The sequence below is a fragment of the Coregonus clupeaformis genome, chromosome 23 (assembly GCF_020615455.1).
Source record: "Coregonus clupeaformis isolate EN_2021a chromosome 23, ASM2061545v1, whole genome shotgun sequence".
Lineage (NCBI taxonomy): Eukaryota > Metazoa > Chordata > Actinopteri > Salmoniformes > Salmonidae > Coregonus > Coregonus clupeaformis.
Genome location: NC_059214.1, coordinates 25,691,857 through 25,711,142, shown reverse-complemented (window position 1 = coordinate 25,711,142; position 19,286 = coordinate 25,691,857). Strand labels below are relative to the sequence as shown.

At 42.5% G+C, this 19,286-nt stretch overlaps 1 protein-coding gene across 3 annotated transcripts in view; it reads right to left on the bottom strand.

The window, feature by feature from the left end:
- Positions 1-263: 263 nt before the first annotated feature.
- The window catches only part of LOC121536707 (ly6/PLAUR domain-containing protein 6B-like), a 41,286-nt gene continuing 22,263 nt past the window's right edge, over positions 264-19,286 (bottom strand). For 2 of the 3 annotated variants that reach the window (XM_041844154.1, XM_041844152.1), the window contains 4 exons: positions 7,231-7,375; positions 6,984-7,082; positions 790-920; positions 264-628 (listed from right to left, as the gene is read on the bottom strand). In XM_041844154.1, coding sequence (XP_041700088.1) covers positions 431-628; positions 790-920; positions 6,984-7,082; positions 7,231-7,354 — 552 coding nt within the window. In that variant the 5' untranslated portion in view covers positions 7,355-7,375 and the 3' untranslated portion in view covers positions 264-430. Of the gene's footprint in view, positions 629-789; positions 921-6,983; positions 7,083-7,230; positions 7,376-14,002; positions 14,036-19,286 lie in introns of those variants that run through there. The other variant, XM_041844153.1, reaches the window with a different exon arrangement.

Sequence of the window (19,286 nt, the reverse complement as noted above, 5' to 3'; positions counted from 1 at the left end):
TTGAAGAATGGGCAAAAATCCCAGTGGCTAGATGTGCCAAGCTTATAGAGACATACCCCAAGAGACTTGCAGCTGTAATTGCTGCAAAAGGTGTCTCTACAAAGTATTGACTTTGGGGGGGTGAACAGTTATGCGCGCTCAAGTTGTCTGTTTTTTTGTCTTATTTCTTGTTTGTTTCACAAAAAAAATTATTTTGCATCTTCAAAGTGGTAGGCATGTTGTGTAAATCAAATTATACAAACCCCCCAAAAAATCTGTTTTAATTTCAGGTTGTAAGGCAACAAAATAGGAAAAATGCCAAAGGGGGTGAATACTTTCGCAAGCCACTGTATGAGACATCTTTATCACAGATTACCACCACACTTGTAACAACACACATCTGGTATAGTCTGGTCCCCTCTATAGGGACCTGCTTTGAGGGACAGCAGTGTCACAGTAGGACCAGTCTGGTCAACCCCAGGCCCAGGGTGGTGAGTAACGTCAGCCAGCAGCAGCCCCACGCTGTCCTCACAGGGGCCTGGGATGGGGCTGAGCTGTAGGCCTGCTGCCTCATGGCAAACACAGCATTGGTGTGGTTAGTGGGGACCTCCACATTGCAGATCATACCCTCACAGCACGACACACACTCCTGCGAGAGGGAGAGGAGAGAGAGAGCCGAGGAGTGAGCGACAACAAATTCAAAACACAAGTGCAGCAGTAATGGCAAATAATTTTCAGCTGATTCTACAAATTCCTGAGTAGACAAATGATGGTGGGTGATTGTGGATGGGTTTTGGTGTATGGACTTACTGTGTGACCTGTGTCCCTGTGGTGTCTACAGCCTGAAGCGTGACACACCTCCCTGGCAGCACACTTTTTGGTCACAAACTTGGTCTTGCCATGACTGGTGAAGTGGTGCACTGTCATACAGAACTGTGTATCTGAGGAAAGGATGACAAAGAAATATACATTACTCAACTGGTTAGCTGGCTTTGTCATGCATTGGCTATAACCAGTGCTTGACTTGGGCCGGAGCTGTCAGGAGGGCCATACCGGCACCTCCAAGTTTTGGGGAACTGCATTCTGGCTCCGCTATAAAACAAAGTGGCCTATCACCACCCGGATTCACACAGAGTCAAAAAAAAGTTTATCAAAGCAGGATCTGCATTGAATAGCAATGGAGAGTGGGCATTTATATCCTGATTCCGCTTTGTTCAAGTTTATTTGCCGCTAGTCTGTGAATCCGGTGTATACATGCCAGTAGAATGTTAAGAGTTTGAGAATACGCCAGCCTGAATGCGCAGGATGCGCTGTTACAAGTTCGTACGGTCATGAAAATCCTGGAAAAGTCATGGAATTTTAATATTGTGTTTTCATTTTAAAATATATGATCAATCACTTAAAAATCTACATATCAGCCATGATCAGAATTAGGCATACCCTTCAGCGCGTTTCTCTGTGTGTGCTGTGCATCATATGTGTGTGTGCCAGTGCAAGTGGGCATTTGACCGAGGAGAGAGTGAGACATTTCAGCAGCAGGTAGCCTATAAAATAATGATAGACTAACTATATAGCCTATTCAAAACATAACTAGTCATACTACAAGCCATCTCACTAGTTAACTATTTAGCTTTAAGTATAAATGTCGTTGACTCTTTGTTGCCTTTCCACCAGCACTGTTGAGAAATACGTTTGACACCGTTGGGATTCCCCTCTATTAAACAGTAGGCTACGCATTTAGGCCTAAATCCGACAATGTATTTATTATTATTATTTTTAACAATATATTTATTGGCATTTTTTACAATTTAACAATCGTCGGCAAAATATGACAATCAGATAATGCCATGCACTTTCTTCCTGTCCTACAGTTATAAATAACAACACCTCCATTCAGATTATTAAATAGCAGCCTACCTGTTGGCTCTTGTTCGTTGTAGCATACACTTCTCATTGAACTTTTAATTCCATAATTTCAATGCCATCTTCAATTGATTTCCTAATTTGCTTTGCCACACACAGAGGCTCTATGACTGTAGTGGCGCTTTGATGACCTGTGATTGGCCGACAACAAGCTACAAGCGCTACTCTGCTACTAACGACTTTTTAGCCACAACTCTCTGTCCATCGCGGTTGTAATCGACTATGAAGCCAAAACTTTCACAAACTGGAGATTTAAACGATGGAGGATCCTCCAATTCTGGTTGATCGATCCCACCACTCGTCATCTACAGAGTTCCCGGCTGTGCCTCACTAAAGGATAGTTTGAAATCTGACAGTTAAGATTTGAATTTTGATTACAGGCTGTAGTTGTTTTAACGGAATAGCCTACAATGTTTTTTTTCAGCTCAGATTTACTCACACGGCAATTGCATACAACGCAGCCTATATGCCTAGTGTTTTAATTTGTTTTATGTATTCATTCGGGTTCACAGTGCGGACCGAACCGAGGTCCCCATACCGAACGGTTCAGTACGAATAGGTGTACTGTTACGGCCCCAGTAGCTCTCCAGATGAAGAGTTGACCACATGCGTTTTATACAGTAGCCTAAAGGCGTCCTCATGCTTCCCAGAGGAAACAGTTCGGAAAAGTTTGTACATATATTATGATGTCATTTTGCTACGTTTTTGTTCGTTTTGGACTTCGGTAAGGTTTTTATCGGCTGTTCGGGCACACAAACATTTTTCTCGAGGCCAGCCGAAGTTCGGGAGCCGAAGTCTACGCCCTTCGTCCATGATTGGTCAACTGTAGGGATTCGTCAATAAAGTATTCAATGAGAGATGACTCATTTTCATGCAAATATTTTCATTGAGAAATACTGCACCAAACATCTTAGTTAGATGTAAAATTGCACGACTAAGATGTCCTCGGTAAAAACGTCAGAATTAATGACAGATTTCTTGAGTTACCTTAGATTAATTCTGACTATTTTGAGGAAGTGTAACTTGCTACCGCGCCTCAAAATGGACAAACAGTACTATTGTAGCTTTTTCTTGTTTTTCAAGCGAAGGTCTTTTAAGGGAGTATGCGAACACACTCGTTCGGTTTGCCTAGCCGCCAGCCGAACTGAAGCATGCTGAAGCCTTAACAGTGCAGTTATTCTACTTTGTGGGGGTTTAAGTGCCTCCCAGCTAGCACATAACACTCTGAGAACCATCTGTTTCTTAAGGAAAAGGGATGCCTAATCAGTTGCACAACTGAATGCATTCAACTGAAATGTGTCTTCCGCATTTAACCCAACCCCTCTGAATCAGAGAGGTGCGGGGGCTGCCCTAATCGATGTCCACGTCATTGGCGCCCGGAGGGCAGTTCTTGTTGTGGGTTAACTGCCTTGCTCAAGGGCAGAACGGCAGATTTTTCCACCTTGCCAAAGCTCTTAACTGCTAAGCTACCTGCCGCTTGGTGGGAGTGTGGTTGTCCTGTGGTTATTTTGTATACAACCTTCCCACAACTTTCTGGGAATGGTGCAAGATAGCTGCTTGGCTTTGGAACATTCTCAGCACATTTAAGGAACTTGACAAAAACACTTTATTTTCTTGGTATTTCATTACATTAACAGAACGTTAACTAAAAGTAAAAAAATGGTTACATTTAACTTCAATTTTGATAACGTTCTAGGAACGTTCTCCAACTGGTTTGACATTGGGAATGTTCTCAAATAGTTCAGAGAATGTTAATAAACAATGTTCTTCTGTGGGAATTGTGGGAATTTCAGTACTTCAGCATAACGTTTCCTACATGTTTCCTCATGGTTCTGTTTAAAGTCATGTTCTCATGTTAAGAAAGAAAACGTTCCATAAAAACTACAAGAAAACGTTAGTAATGTTCAGAGAACGTTATAAGAATGATATTTAAAAACATACATTCCGTTCTCAACATCAACAAAACTCTCTCTATCCTCTATCTTGTTAAATGAGTGCTTGTTTCCTTTGAAATGGGGTCTGTTTGAATAGACTAAAATGAACAGCATTGTATGTGTAAAAAAAAACGTGGCACACCAGCTCCATTCTGGTGGCGCAGTGGACTAATTCCATGGATAGAGAACAGAAGATTATAGGTTTGAATCTCACTGATGCCGTGTCACAATAAAAAATAAATGTGTTTGCATGTGTCCTATCTGTGCTTGGTGTTCAAAAACGTTAACCCAAAATAAGCTATCAGTCTTAAAGTCTGTTTGAAACATTCAGTGAAAGTTTTAAGGAAGTTATTAAAAAAACTCAAAATAACCTAGAATTTCCATTCTCAGTGTTAATAAAACCTCCCAGGAAAACTTTCAAAGAACCAGAGTAAAACATTCTCAGAACCCTCCCTGCAACGTAAAAATAACAGTTCCCAGAACAGGCAATATTTTCATTTCTGTTCTCAGAACATTTAAAAACGTTCAGTTTTACTGGTCAGGAAACTTATGGCTTCATTCCCAGAACCAATGGGAAACCAAAAAACTTAAGTTCCCACAACTTCCAAGGAATGTGCTACCTGGGCTTGATCAATGGCAGGAGATAGTAGGCCAAATGGGATCAGAAACCAGCAGCGTTCTAGTGTCAATACCACATTTATGCTTACTTTTTCATGTAGGCTACATAGCAGGGTTTCCGTTATGAAAATGTGGCGCCAGACATTTTACCAGCAGCATTTTAATTTACTGGACATTTGAGTAATGTACCAGACCCATATGCGTTGGGTGCGTAACCTGATTAGGGCATCCACCCACAGTGCTCAGAATGACCGAAATCAGAACATGCAAGTCGAGGATGCAATGCAGTGTCCTTACCATGCACTTTGAAGATGTTAGAATAACTGTCCACATTTACTTTTACTCAGCCAACAAGATGAGTAACAAACAGCAAAATCACTAGCCTATGCATAAAAATGCACCTTTATAATAAAGCATTTCATGCGTCATCACATTTGCAGACTTATGTATTTGTAATGTGATGAGTAGATTCGATAGTCATAATTTAGGGTAATAATATAACTCAATCACTGTTCTCAAAAAAGACAGTTCAATGCATGGCTGAGCATGTATAGTGTAGAGGCCTGGGATATAGGCTATATCAGGTTTCTTCTTTCTTTGCACAGGAAAAATACATTTCATGCAATTCTACTACACTTTATATGACTGGAGACATTAGCAGAATCTTTTTTCATATGACAAATTACAGGGTAGCCTACTCTGCTGACACTGACAAACAATCAATAAAAACAATGTTGTCCATATAACAGGCCTACAAGAAGGGGAGACACAAATAGAATATGACGTCCATCTAAACTGTAGGAGGAAATTATTGTTCAAAAACAAACTTTTAAGTGACACTGACCCAACAATGATAAAGAGTGAATGTGCGCAGTGTGCCCTCACCAGGGATATGGCCGATGCTTCACTGGTGCCAATAAGATATGCTATAGGCCTACTGTTGTTCGCACAATTAAGTTGAGAATTTGTATACCTAAAAGACAGATTGGAGTATTTTCATTGTATTCTCTTTACAGCAATAGCCATTTGCTTTCCAAACTATGTTTTCCCGCGATATAATTTTGAAATATTGCAGTATACCTGGCTGGGCCCTCTCTACTTTTTACTGACAGTCTCAACTCAATAATCATCTATTTGGTATTTGCAGTGTGCGCTGCCCAAATTGTACATGCTGCCTTTCCTTCCGACTGCAGGCAATGCGATTTAAAACAATCAGCAACTTTTTTTTAAGTCTAGGGGAAGCTAATGATCCTCTGTGGCCAAATCATGCTTTAGTAGCCTATTTAGAATTATTTTATTTATTTCTGTATAGACAGGAATAGGCTGTCAATCTACTATAATAAATAGCCCAAACAGACTCTGGGACACTTGTGGGATGATAGATCCTATATTCATCCAACCAGTAGGCCTAGGCTGCATAAATAAATGAATCTGATGCAGATCAGAACATTTAGCTTAAAATGTTGATAAACTATTATTTCTTAACATTATTAGCCCAGCAATGCGCACAAGGCAGTAGAATATGCGTGAATGTGCATTTGGCTAACGGACAATGAAAGAAAGTTGAAAACCAATAGAACATGAGAGAAATAGGCTACTGGTTTCATGGCATATGGAAGTCTATGTAAAATATTTGCCTCTATGTATATGGTAGGATTTTGGCTAGGCTACTTGGAAGCAAGGTAAAATGTATGTAGGTTTCAAACAATTAGGTAGCTATATGTTTTCAAAATGCATACTGCCTCCAGCTCATTGCAAAGTGGTGTGACGCCTGATGAAGCCTGCCTTCCGTTGCCTATGCATTTCAATGGCGAATGTGAAGCGTGCTTGAATTACCAGTTGAGAAAAAAAAAAGTAGCTATTTTTAATCGTGGCCCAAAACTACTTTTAACACAGGATTGCATTTAGAATTGTTGCGCAATGATTAGGCTTATAAAAGTTCTGTCTGACAGATTTTCCGCCAAAAGGCTCTGTATCTGTATGCTGTGCGTGTGATAAATAATATTCATAACAAATATAGGCGCGCCAATTTAACAAACGTTCTTCCCCCGGACAATTGGCTAGAGGCAATTTTATTTATAGGCTTTTCTATTTTTTTAATGGCCAAAAGCCGGCTATTACCGGCTAACAGAAACCCTGCTACATAGAGACGCTACCTATTATTGGTCATGGAAATGTGGTTAAAAGTCACGGAGAAGTCATGGAATTCATGAAATTCCATCTGTCAAAAGGTGTATGAACCCTTAACAGTGAATAATCAGAGGTCTCTATAGTATAATGTCATTTGGGAATGTCTGTGAACGTAGTCTAATGGACCGACTTGAACAAAGACTGCTACTGCACCTCTTTCATCCTAAGTCAAGCACTGGCTATAACAGCATAATCATAAGGTATTGTAACAGTGTAACAGCAATAATAACAATGATTATTAAGTACTGGTTAGTCCTATCAGTAATGCCAATGAGAAACACTTACAACAATTCTAATATCTGACAGTATCTGTGTGAAACAACAAAGGGTTCTACTCACTCTGTGGACACCACTTGTCCTCAGCCCAGCTGTTACAGTTGTAGTTGTCTGCAGCTTGCTCGCAGGTGAAGCACTTGAAGCTCTTAGGGAATGGAGTGGCTGTAAAGACATTCACACATTGTGTGTCAATGTATGTTTTTACTCACATTGCTCCTGTTCAAACTTTTCTTTTGATGGATACTTCAAGTATAAAAAGTTGACGACATTGTTGAAGACGTAAACATTTCAACGAGTAAGCAGAACGTACCTTCCACAGGTGGTTTGACATTGTAGAAGTTGATGCGATCAGCTGTAACCTCGTCACATATGGCCATCAGCGCCAGGAGTTGGAGAGCAGCGGTGAGGTGCAGGGCCATGGAGAATGACATCATCACAGTCTCTCTATCAGCAACCTAAAACACAGCAACAGAAGGGATCAGGAATGGACATATAATCAAGTATCATATATTAGCCTTTGCAAGCTCATGTAACATAGAACCAGGTGAATGGGAAAGGAGAAGATGAGGAAAAGGGGGAACAGAAGAATAAACAAAATAGTGGATATTGAGAACGAAAAGAAGTAACAGGTTGACCCTCTCTGGGACATTGAGAGGTTGGTTATCATGGTATTGAATAGCTCCATGCCCTGCCCTGACCACATTTACCTGATCCTGAGGGGGCAAGTCTCTGAGCTGAGGGTGAGGACCTCAGAGAGCTGCTGAATGGTCTCTATCAGGTCTCTGAACCTTGACTTCTGACCCTTGGCCAGGTGGGGTGGGTAATCAGAGAGTCACGGCTGAGAGAGCTGCTATTTGAGCAGGCAATGGATAGTAGCCACTTATGAGAAGAGGCAAGAGCGATCGATGGCTGGTCTTTGGGGAGCTTTTGATAAGCCGAACATTATTGTTAATTGTTGTTTATATCACATATTATTATTACTATCACATTTGTCAACTAGCATCATGAATGTATGAAAAAAAAAAAAAATAATGTATCCACTCACTAACTGTAAGTCGCTCTGGATAAGAGCGTCTGCTAAATGACTAAAATGTAAAATGTAGCCGTACTATACAAGATGGCGCCGTACTGGATGTCCACTGTTTTGCAAGCTCCGACCCAACTTTGCTATTTTGTGATTCTTTTGTCATTTATTTTTACGAAATGTATCTCTTATAATTTTTTACAATCGACAATAACTTTTTAACATCAGATCGGCAGTTACTTACTTCAATTCCAGCTTCAACTTCGACTGACTCATCTGCCCTGGGTTCTTCCCTCCATTCTACTGGCCAATGTACTGCTACTTAATATTAAGATGGATGACCTCCGATCTGCTTTTCTGAAACATAGCTCTCGGACAAGATACCCCCATGGGTATCCAACTAGATGGATTCTCCATTCACCGTGTGGACAGGACAGTGGAGTCAGGGAAATCGAGAGAGAGGGGTTTGCCTCTTCATCAACAACAACCGATTTGCTGATTCGAGCTCGTTTAGAAGTGTTGACCCATTGTTCACCTGTCTTGGAATACCTGATGGTCAAATGCCGACCCTTCTACCTCCCAAGGGAGTTTTCATCTGTTATCGTGACTATTGTATACATTCCACCTCAAGACAAGAAAAAGAACAAGCTGGCAATTAATGAACTGCACAAGGCTATAAAAAAGCAGCAAAACTGGAGGCTGCTTTTCTGGTTGCCGGCGATTTTAATTCTGCGTCATTTAGACACGATGCCCAACTTCCATCAACACGTCTCCTTCGCCACTAGGGGCGATAAAGACCACTGTTATTCTACCCACAAGTAAACATACAAAGCCCTCCTTCATCCGCCATTCGGCAAATCAGATCATGACTCCGTACTCCTGCTTCCTGTTTACAAGCAGAAGCTCAAACTGGAAGTACCCGTGACTCGCTCTGTTGAGAAATGGTCACCAGAATAAGATATTATGCTACAGGACTGCTTTGCTAGCGCTGATTGGAATATGTTTTGAGACTCTGCCGATAACATCGACGAGCTAACCACCTCCGTCACAGGCTTCATTAGGAAAAGCATTGGCGGTGTTAAGGTTCAATGTTAAGGTTCGCTGCTTTCTCAATCAAAAGCCCTGGATTAACACCAAGGTTGGCATTAAACTAAAGGACAGGGCTACCACACACAGGGCTATCGCAGACCACCCTGAGGCTACAAGTACAATAACAGGTACAAGAAGTCCCGCTATGACCTCCGCAGAGTCATCAAACGAGCAAAAGGACAATATAGGCACAGACGCCCACCGCATGTGGCAGGGGCTACAGTCCATTACGGATTACAAAGGAAGACCTCTGTAGCTCAATTGGTAGAGCATGGCGCTTGTAACGCCAGGGTAGTGGGTTCGATCCCCGGGACCACCCATATGTAAAAATGTATGCACATGACTGTAAGTTGCTTTGGATAAAAGCGTCTGCTAAATGGCATATTATTATAAGACCCAGCCGTGATCTGCCCAACAATGCCTCTCTACCAGACAAACTCAATGCATTTTATGCACGTTTTGACAATAACATAATCGTGCTGGATGTCAGGGCCGTCACCAACCCAGATGACTGGGTGATCTCGCTCTCCGAGGCCAACGTGAGTAAGGTCTTTAAATCAGGTCAACACCTGCAAGGCAGCGGAGCCCCGACGGTATTCCAGGGCGCGTTCTAAGCGCATGGCAGGCATATTCAGCTGGCAGGCATACAGCTGGCAGGCATATTCACTGTAATTTTCAACAACCCTTGTGGGTGTTGACCACCATCATTCCTGTTCCCAAGAACTCTAAGGCTTCATGCCACAATGACTACCGCCCTGTAGCACTCACATTTGTAATCATGAAGTGCTTTGAGTTGCTGGTTATGGCACACATTAACTCTATCATCCCAGACACCCTAGACCCACTTTAATTTGCATACCACCTCAACAGATCCACAGACGACACAATCTTAATTGCACTCCATACTGGCCTCACCCACCTAGATAAGAGGAATACCTATGTGAGAATGCTGTTCATTGACTACAGCTCAGCGTTCAACACCATTGTCCCCTCCAAGCTCATCACCAAGCTTAGAAACCTGGGAGTGAACACCTCCTTCTGCAACTTGATCCTGGACTTCCTGACGGGCCGACCCCAGGTGGCGAGGGTAGGCAACATCACCTCTGCCACGCTGACCCTCAACACGTGGGCCCCACAGGGGTGTGTGCTAGGGTTGAATATTTTCCTGGTATTTTACAAATGTTCCACCCTGCGAATAAATCACTTTTCTCTCGGGTAACCCAGTATTTCCCTCCAAAACCAGAAGTGTCATTCTAAGGCATATAAATATGTTTGGATTTGATTAGAGCTTTGATTGGCATGAATATTCAAGCATTTTACATAATTTTAGTCATTTAGCAGATGCTCTTATCCAGAGCGACTTACAGTTAGTGAGTGCATACATTTTTCATACTTTTTCATACAAGCCTGATGCTAGCTGAGCCTGATGTGCCATACATTAAATACATTTTATGAGCCCTACATTAAAGACATTTTATGATCCCAAGCCCAAATGATTGTGCCGTTATTCAATACATAACCAATGTATCATAGGCTATCTCACATTGCACAGGACAGAAAAACATAAAAGCCCATAGATGTAGCTATGCTCTCTTGGGTAAATAAATGAAACAATCTCCAGTAGCCTTATCTTTTTGAGTGTGGACTGTATTACTGTACTGTATTGTATTATACTATAATATATGGACTGGAATTACGGATCTTGTTCAAACCATGAAACTGGGAGAGAACATGGGATAATGGTGCAGTATGTCCCCTGTAGCTCAGTTGGTAGAGCATGGCGCTTGCAACGCCAGGGTTGTGGGTTCGTTTCCCACGGGGGGCCAGTATGAAAATGTATGCACTCACTAACTGTAAGTCGCTCTGGATAAGAGCGTCTGCTAAATAACTAAAATGTAAAATGTAGGACATGCAGTCTACAAAGTTACAATTATAGGCTAGCGAATTAGATTTTAATTTTGAAATATAATAGGGCCTATTTTCCATTTTTATAACATATATAGGCTACCTTTCATAATATTTCCCCTAATGTTGTGCGACGTGCGAATTAGCCTACCTCCTCTTTCTCTCATTGTTGCTTCATTCCTTCCTCGCTTTCAACAATGAAATTAAATATGTTTCGTTGTCCTTATCTTCATCATTGTAATGACATGCTTGAATAATATAGGACTAGAATAAGATGCAGACGGCTATCACTTCTCTTCAAGAAGATTGACTGGTTATGGGTCTGAATAAATAACTGCTGTAGCCTACCGCCATCGCTCGTTCTCGCTTATTTCAAACTCCCCGTGAGTTCTACTGGCTGCTGTACTTAACATTCAACAAACAAGCGCTTGCATCCCTCTTCGAATAGTGTATTAGTATAAAAAACTATTTTAGTCTAGCTTTTCCTAGGACAGGAAGAGCTATGGGGTGTTTTTTAAAGAGACAGGCCAGCGGAGCGCAGGTGCATATTGCACAAGAGGCTATAAGTTAGAACCTTATGCATAACCCATCATTCATTAGCTAAATATAAGGCTAATACCGCATTGGATGTATTACCTGAAAGAGGTAGGCTAGGATATCTATATGTATCAATCTTAAACAGGATTAGGCCCATCTATTTTGGATGCAATTTGAATGGAATTGATGGGGAGAGAGAGACAGAGAGTGCTCGCATGCACACTGATTTAAAGCAACGATAATCAAGTAATAGTCTGTTTAAAAACTCTGCAGCTGCAATTTAAAAAATGCATCTTTACAATGAAAAAATAAGGTGACTCTTGAAAGCCAAATGGAGATGTGTAAATTAGACATACATTCAGTTCTTATATTACTGTAGCAAAGGATATGCTGAAGCAGATTTTTCTACCTTTCACAAGAAAAAAAGTTACCATGGTGAGATGATACATGCACTGTTAACTGCGCTCCATATTGAGATGCGCTGTCTGTCCCCACCCTGAACGTTGATGATTGATCATGCAGATAGCAGAGAATAGGCGTGGCCCGTAGAGATGGCAGATTTAGACATTGCATATAATTTAACGGTTCCATTTCACCTCATGCTGTTCATAGAAATAACATATTATAATTTACTGGTTTCTCTCAGTTATTTATCCCGGGAAAAGGGAGTGGGGGGGGCGGGGCGAGCATTCCCCCATCAACATCAACGTGGATGGGGTTGCAGTGGAGCGGGTCAAGAGCTTCAAGTTCCTCGGAATCAAACCACTGAGGACTTAAAATGGTCCACACACACTCGCACAGTCGTGAAGACCTCCCCTGTGGGTGGGCCTGGCTCCCAAGTGGGTGGGCCTGGCTCCCAAGTGGGTGGGCCCCCCACCCACCAGCCCACCCACGGCTGCGCCCTTTCCCAGTCGTGAAATCCATAGATTAGGGCCTTATGAATTGATTTCAATTGACTGATTTCCTTATATGAACTGTAACTCAGTAAAATCGTTGAAATTGTTGCATGTTAAATGCCCCAGAGAGAAAGTCTAGCAGCAGATATTTGTGATTCTGATAGCATTAAGTTCAAATGCCTCCAATTTGTCCTCTTGGATCAAGAAGGCAAGTATTTGGGGGCCAGACGTGTCTGCAGGCAGTTGGGTGCAGACAGAACCCCCAAGGCACATGATTCAAATATCTAATAGGTTTAATAAATAACCAGGCGGAATAAAAATATTCTACAATGTCACTGGATTTTGTGTTGCACAGACAGATAAACAGTTAATGAACATTACAATCCCTTCCAAGTGACATAATTAATATTGTGTTGTTGATTGATGGTGTGGAGATGTTTTTAAATCTGAAATCATCTTAAGGTCAAAATCATTTGCAAACTGCAGTTTGTTACTATGTCAGCACTAAATCAACAGTAACCTGTGTTAACCTGAGATTATCTGCCTCTGTGGGGACATAAATCACACTCTGGCATTGACATACAACTAAATCAATACCTGAACACAAACACCCCTCTTATCTCACTTTACAAAACCAACCATCTCTGAACAAACCCAGAAAAACAGAACCATCAATCTCTCAGGAGTCACACTCCACAGGTCTTTGTAAGGGCAGAGCTTTTGAGCAAATACCCTTTTTATGCCTCTGTGAAATTTGGAGCAGTTGGACTTCACGGCATGCAAGAGGTTTACAGGTCAAGTGACCATGTGGCTGAGGTATTTGCTAGAATGTGCATGTACTTGTTGTGCCTTGCGAGTCACTATCTTTAGGCTCTCTCTCATCTCCAACTGTCCTCAGTCCCAGTCCCAGGAATTCTCTCTCACAGGAGCAATGCTGAGTCAGAGTTGAGCACACACACATTTTGGCATTTCAAAATCACAAGCGGGTATCACAAGCGGGTGGACTATCAGCAGTAGAAAATGCTGACAGCCATCTTGTACTATTTGTCAAGTAACGATACCAAAAAAACCTGAATAAAACAAAAAGCTCATTTTCCTCTAGGCAATATTCACAGAGGTTTCAGATCAGACCCATTTCCCCATCCTGGCCAACCACAATTAACATTTTACAACACACTGGAAGTTTCTTTCAGATTAGCATAGAGACAGATTCAAACTACACTGATATTTAAGATGTTTTATGTTTTTAGCCACATTTTTTTAAACGATTAGCTAGGTAAGTAGCTTTCCCATAAACAAGAAGAATTATCTACATTTAATCACATTTCCTTAGAGGGCTATTGCCTAACCAAGCACGCTGACTGATAAGATAAGAAATGTAATGTGTAACCTTGTTGAAAACAAACAGTTCACTATACCACGTGGTAATAATAGCATCTGTGAATGTGGGTTTTCCTACCAAAATGGCATTGTAAGTCAAATGTGAACAGTAAGGCTTACCTCCTAAAGTTCAAATGAAGTGAAATCTAATCCACATGTATGTTTCAACAGAGATAAGTAACAGATCCTTTATTTATTTTTTTAACCTTTATTTAACTAGGCAAGTCAGTTTAGAACAAATTCTTACTTACAATGACGGCCTACACCAGCCAAACCCGGACGATGCTGGGCCAATTGTGCGCCGCCCTATGGGACTCCCAATCACACAGCCTGGAATCGAACCAGGAGGTCTGTAGTGACGCCTCAAGCACTGAGATGCAGTGCCTTAGACCAATGCGCCACTCGGAAGCCCAGGTCAGGGTGACTGACTAGATGGATCCCTGGTTTACTAGAAGTCACTAGCAGTAATTTCCTGCCCTGCCACTGCCGCCTTAACCAAGAGTTCATGAAGGTTCAGCGACCCCTAACTTCCTGACACTGCAGCAACGTGATTGGATGACATGTGGGGGTAGTGATGGAAACAGTCACAATCTGTCAGGAGAGTGTCAGCCAGTCTCCTCTCTAAACCCACCTCATTAGCATTCACACCAAACACACACAAACACCATTTGGGGGAGGGGAGAACTCCAAAATACCCCTTATCTAGTGGGTTTGTCCATTAAGCAGCTAAAGGCAGCCTAGATTAAACATGTGCCTGGGAGAGAGAGATTACTGGCATATCATATTATGACACAAGTCATTTCCTCCTTAACAAAGCAAAGCCAGTTGGTAGCCTTGGAACAGGTTACAGGTTAGCCAGAGAACATAAACTCAGCAAAAAAAGAAACATCCTCTCACTGTCTACTGCGTTTATTTTCAGCAAACTTAACATGTGTAAATATTTGTATGAACATAACAAGACTCAACAACTGAGACATAAACTGAACAAGTTCCACAGACATGTGACTAACAGAAATTGAATAATGTGTCCCTGAACAAAGGGGGGGTCAAAATCAAAAGTTATGGTCAGTATCTGGTGTGGCCACCAGCTGCATTAAGTTCTGCATTGCATCTCCTCCTCATGGACCAGATTTGCCAGTTCTTGCTGTGAGATGTTACATCACTCTTCCACCAAGGCGCCTGCAAGTTCCCGGACATTTCTGGGAGGAATGGCCCTAGCCCTCAACCTCCGATCCAACAAGTCCCAGACGTGCTCAATGGGATTGAGATTAGGGCTCTTCGCTGGCCATGGCAGAACACTGAACATCCTGTCTTGCAGGAAATCACGCACAGAACGAACAGTATGGCTGGCGGCATTGTCATGCTGGAGGGTCATGTCAGGATGAGCCTGCAGGAAGGGTACCACATGAGGGAGGAGGATGTCTTCCCTGTAACGCACAGCGTTGAGATTGCCTGTAATGACAACAAGCTCAGTCCGATGATGCTGTGACACACCGCCCCAGACCATGACGGACCCTCCACCTCCAAATCGATCCCGCTCCAGAGTACAGGCCTCGGTGTAACGCTCATTCCTTCGACGATAAACGTGAATCCGACCATCACCCCTGGTGAGACAAAACCGCAACTCGTCAGTGAAGAGCACTTTTTGCCAGTCCTGTCTGGTCCAGCGACGGTGGGTTTGTGCCCATAGGTGACGTTGTTGCCGGTGATGTCTGGTGAGGACCTGCCTTACAACAGGCCTACAAGCCCTCAGTCCAGCCTCTCTCAGCCTATTGCGGACAGTCTGATCAATGATGGAGGGATTGTGCATTCCTGGTGTAACTCGGGCAGTTGTTGTTGCCATCCTGTACCTGTCCCGCAGGTGTGATGTTCAGATGTACCGATCCTGTGCAGGTGTTGTTACACGTGGTCTGCCACTGCGAGGACGATCAGCTGTCCTTCCTGTCTCCCTATCGCTGTCTTAGGTGTCTCACAGTATGGACATTGCAATGTATTGCCCTGGCCACATCTGCAGTCCTCATGCCTCCTTGCAGCATGCCTAAGGCACGTTCACGCAAATGAGCAGGGACCCTGGGCATCTTTCTTTTGGTGTTTTTCAGAGTCAGTAGAAAGGCCTCTTTAGTGTCCTAAGTTTTCATAACTGTGACCTTAATTGCCTACTGTCTGTAAACTGTTAGTGTCTTAATGACCGTTCCACAGGTGCATGTTCATTAATTGTTTATGGTTAATTGAACAAGCATGGGAAACAGTGTTTAAACCCTTTACAATGAAGATCTGTGAAGTTATTTTGATTTTTACGAATTATCTTTGAAAGACAGGGTCCTGAGTTTGCTGAGTTTATTAGTACATAGCTGTACCTGTTACTGAGTCACACTCTAGTATTGATTTAAGTCACATGAACAGCTAGGTCTCTGGGGGCAACAACCAACTTATCAGTTCAGTATTGAGGCTCCGTCTCCAAGCATTAGTATATTCGCCTGCTGCACACTCCCTAATCAAACACTGAGTTGAAACACAATATGATAAGACCGAGTTTGTGCTCTTTCGAAATGACTAGGCTCTCTCTGGTTTTAGTACAAACTACAAAACAACCTCACCTTCCTTGAACCCTAATTTGGTCTTCCTATCTTCCTTTAGGAAATCAGCAGTTTCTTTCCCCTAAAGGTCACTGGGATCAGAGTAGTTCCCATGACGAGGAAGGAAAGGAGGAGTCGGGAAGGGACACAATCACTTCCAAGCGCAGTCTCTGCAGGAGTGCAGACATTTTTAAGAGGACGTTTTAACTACTTCCAGAGTTCTGAGTTCCGGAGTTCCGGTGAAGCTCAGCTATGTCTGGAAAACACATTCCATTCCAGAAGCAGTGCAGCTGACTGGTATTCCATTCCAGAAGCAGTGCAGCTGACTGGTGCTCCATTCAGCTAACTAATCAGGCTGCTCCGTTCAGCTAACTAACCAGGCTGCTCCGTTCAGCTAACTAACCAGGCAGCTCCGTTCAGCTAACTAACCAGGCAGCTCCGTTCAGCTAACTAACCAGGCTGCTCCGTTCAGCTAACTAACCAGGCTGCTCCGTTCAGCTAACTAACCAGGCTGCTCCGTTCAGCTAACTAACTAGGCACCTGGCTCTGATAACAACACAGTACACATCCACAACATGTAGGGAGAAGAACACTGCACAGCAGCATAAAAATAAATAAAACATTTAAGTCCTGGGCTTTGCTTCCTTGCAAATTCCCCCTGTGCGTGCAAAGCGCCATGGGGCTCCATGTGGGTTATATACTATGAGAAGCTCATTTCGTATTTAAGGCAGATGGCTTTCGAGTGAATTCCACAGTGAAGGGCTGCAGTCACACTAAATGTATGCAGCATGTTGAGTGTTGACCTAGGACATATGCATATATTTTTTGACCTTATGGCTATCATAGCTTCTCTACCGTGTCCACTTATGGTTGTTTTAACAGAGAAACAGGGTGGTCCAGACCCTTTCTATGAGACATGACCATGACTAGCATTCAATTAAAGTCATACAAATCATAGACAATATATCCCAACTGCGACGGCTCCTATACGTCATTTTAAGTGGTTGATAGCGCAGGGCCAAGGGAGGGGAGAGTGTACTGTAACTGTAATCTGATGAGGAAATGCTCAAATCCTTCACCAACTAACAACTCCTACTTTTGCCAAACTGCTCCCTCAAGGCTGACACACTAAACTCAGGGGAGATATCGCAACACACAGCAGTGTTAAAATGCCTCACGTCAGGGACGTTTGCAGCATCTTCAGAAGAAGACCTTTATACAAACCAACTACGCTGAGGCATTACTCTAAATGACGAGAAATGTCCCTAACAACAAGACAAAAACCTCAACTCATGGTATTTCATCCCCTATAAAAGTTTTAAATTTTTAAGAAAAAAATTGAAAGAGAGTTGAGGTCTCTTTGATACCTGACTAGCTTGTTAAAATGTTCCAGTAGTAAACATATGATCCTACCACAAAGGATTCTTCTATTTATTGTGTGAAACTGTTAAGGTGGTAGACTACCTCCTGCATTTCTCTGTTTTATTGGTTCTTACAGACTAAAAAGACACTTCAATGTAAATAACCATACCTGCCACCCCATAAATACCATTACCTCCAGGTTATGCCTGCAGGTTTCAAACAAACATAGTGCTTGGTTTACTTTTCATTCATGGTGGCCTCCACAGTTTGACATCAAGCAGAGGCCTTAAATGAGAGGTTGCACGAGAGGGGATACTGGAGTTAGATCTGGCAGTATACTGTATACCACAAGGCAGGAACACTGATTCTTAAAATCTAAACCGACAGAGAAAACATTTACCTGTTGGCTGATTTTGTCCAACTTGTCACGGTTAAAGTGCAGTGATTGGTTAAACTTGCGAGCCCTCTTTTTAGAGTGCGGTGATGGAACAGTTATATGCGGTAATATTGCAATGATTTTACTGTTTTATGCAATAATAGTGCAGTGATTGGTCAAATTTGAAAGTTGCATGTGCGGTCTTAGCGGTAGAGTTCAGACCACAGTGATACAAGGGACAATGGAGGGTGGGCAAAAGCTTTACTAACTGAGTGGCAAACATAAATATTTGAGTGGTATCATTCTGTGAGAAACTGGGAATGCAAACTAAACTGGCCACCTAAACTTTATGGTGTGGTTTGCCCTGAGGGGAACAGCATTCTCACTTCAGTTAAAGTCCCAGTTAAACTTGATTTTCCTGTGTTTTATATACACTGAACAAAAATATAAACGCAACATGCAACAATTTCAAAGAGTTTACTGAGTTACAGTTCATATAAGGAAATCAGTCAATTGAAATCAATTCATTAGGCCATAATCTATGGATTTCACGACTGGGAATACAGATATGCATCTGTTGGTCACAGATACAGTGCCTTCGGAAAGTATTCAGACCCCTTGACTTTTTCCACATTTTGTTACGTTACAACCTTATTCTAAACTGGATGAAAAAAAAAAAAAATCCTCAGCAATCTACACACAATACCCCATACTGACAAAGTGAAAACAGGTTTTTAGGTCGAAGGAATTGTCCATAGAGCTCCGAGACAGGATTGTGTCGAGGCACAGATCTGTGGAAGGGTACCAAAAAATGTATGCAGCATTGAAGAGAACACAGTGGCCTCCATCATTCTTAAATGGAAGAAGTTTGGAACCACCAAGACTCTTTCTAGAACTGAGCAATCGGGGGAGAAGGGCCTTTGTCAGGGAGGTGACCAAGTACCCGATGGTCACTCTGACAGAGTTCTAGAGTTCCTCTGTGAGATGGGAGAACCTTCCAGAAGGACAACCATCTCTGCAGCACTCCACCAATCAGGCCTTTATGGTAGAGTGGCCAGACGGAAGCCACTCCTCAGTAAAAGGCACATGACAGCCCGCTTGGAGTTTGCCAAAAGGCACCTAAAGGACTCTCAGACCATGAGAAACAAGATTCTCTGGTCTGATGAAACCAAGATTGAACTCTTTGGCCTGAATGCCAAGCGTCACGTCTGGAGGAAACCT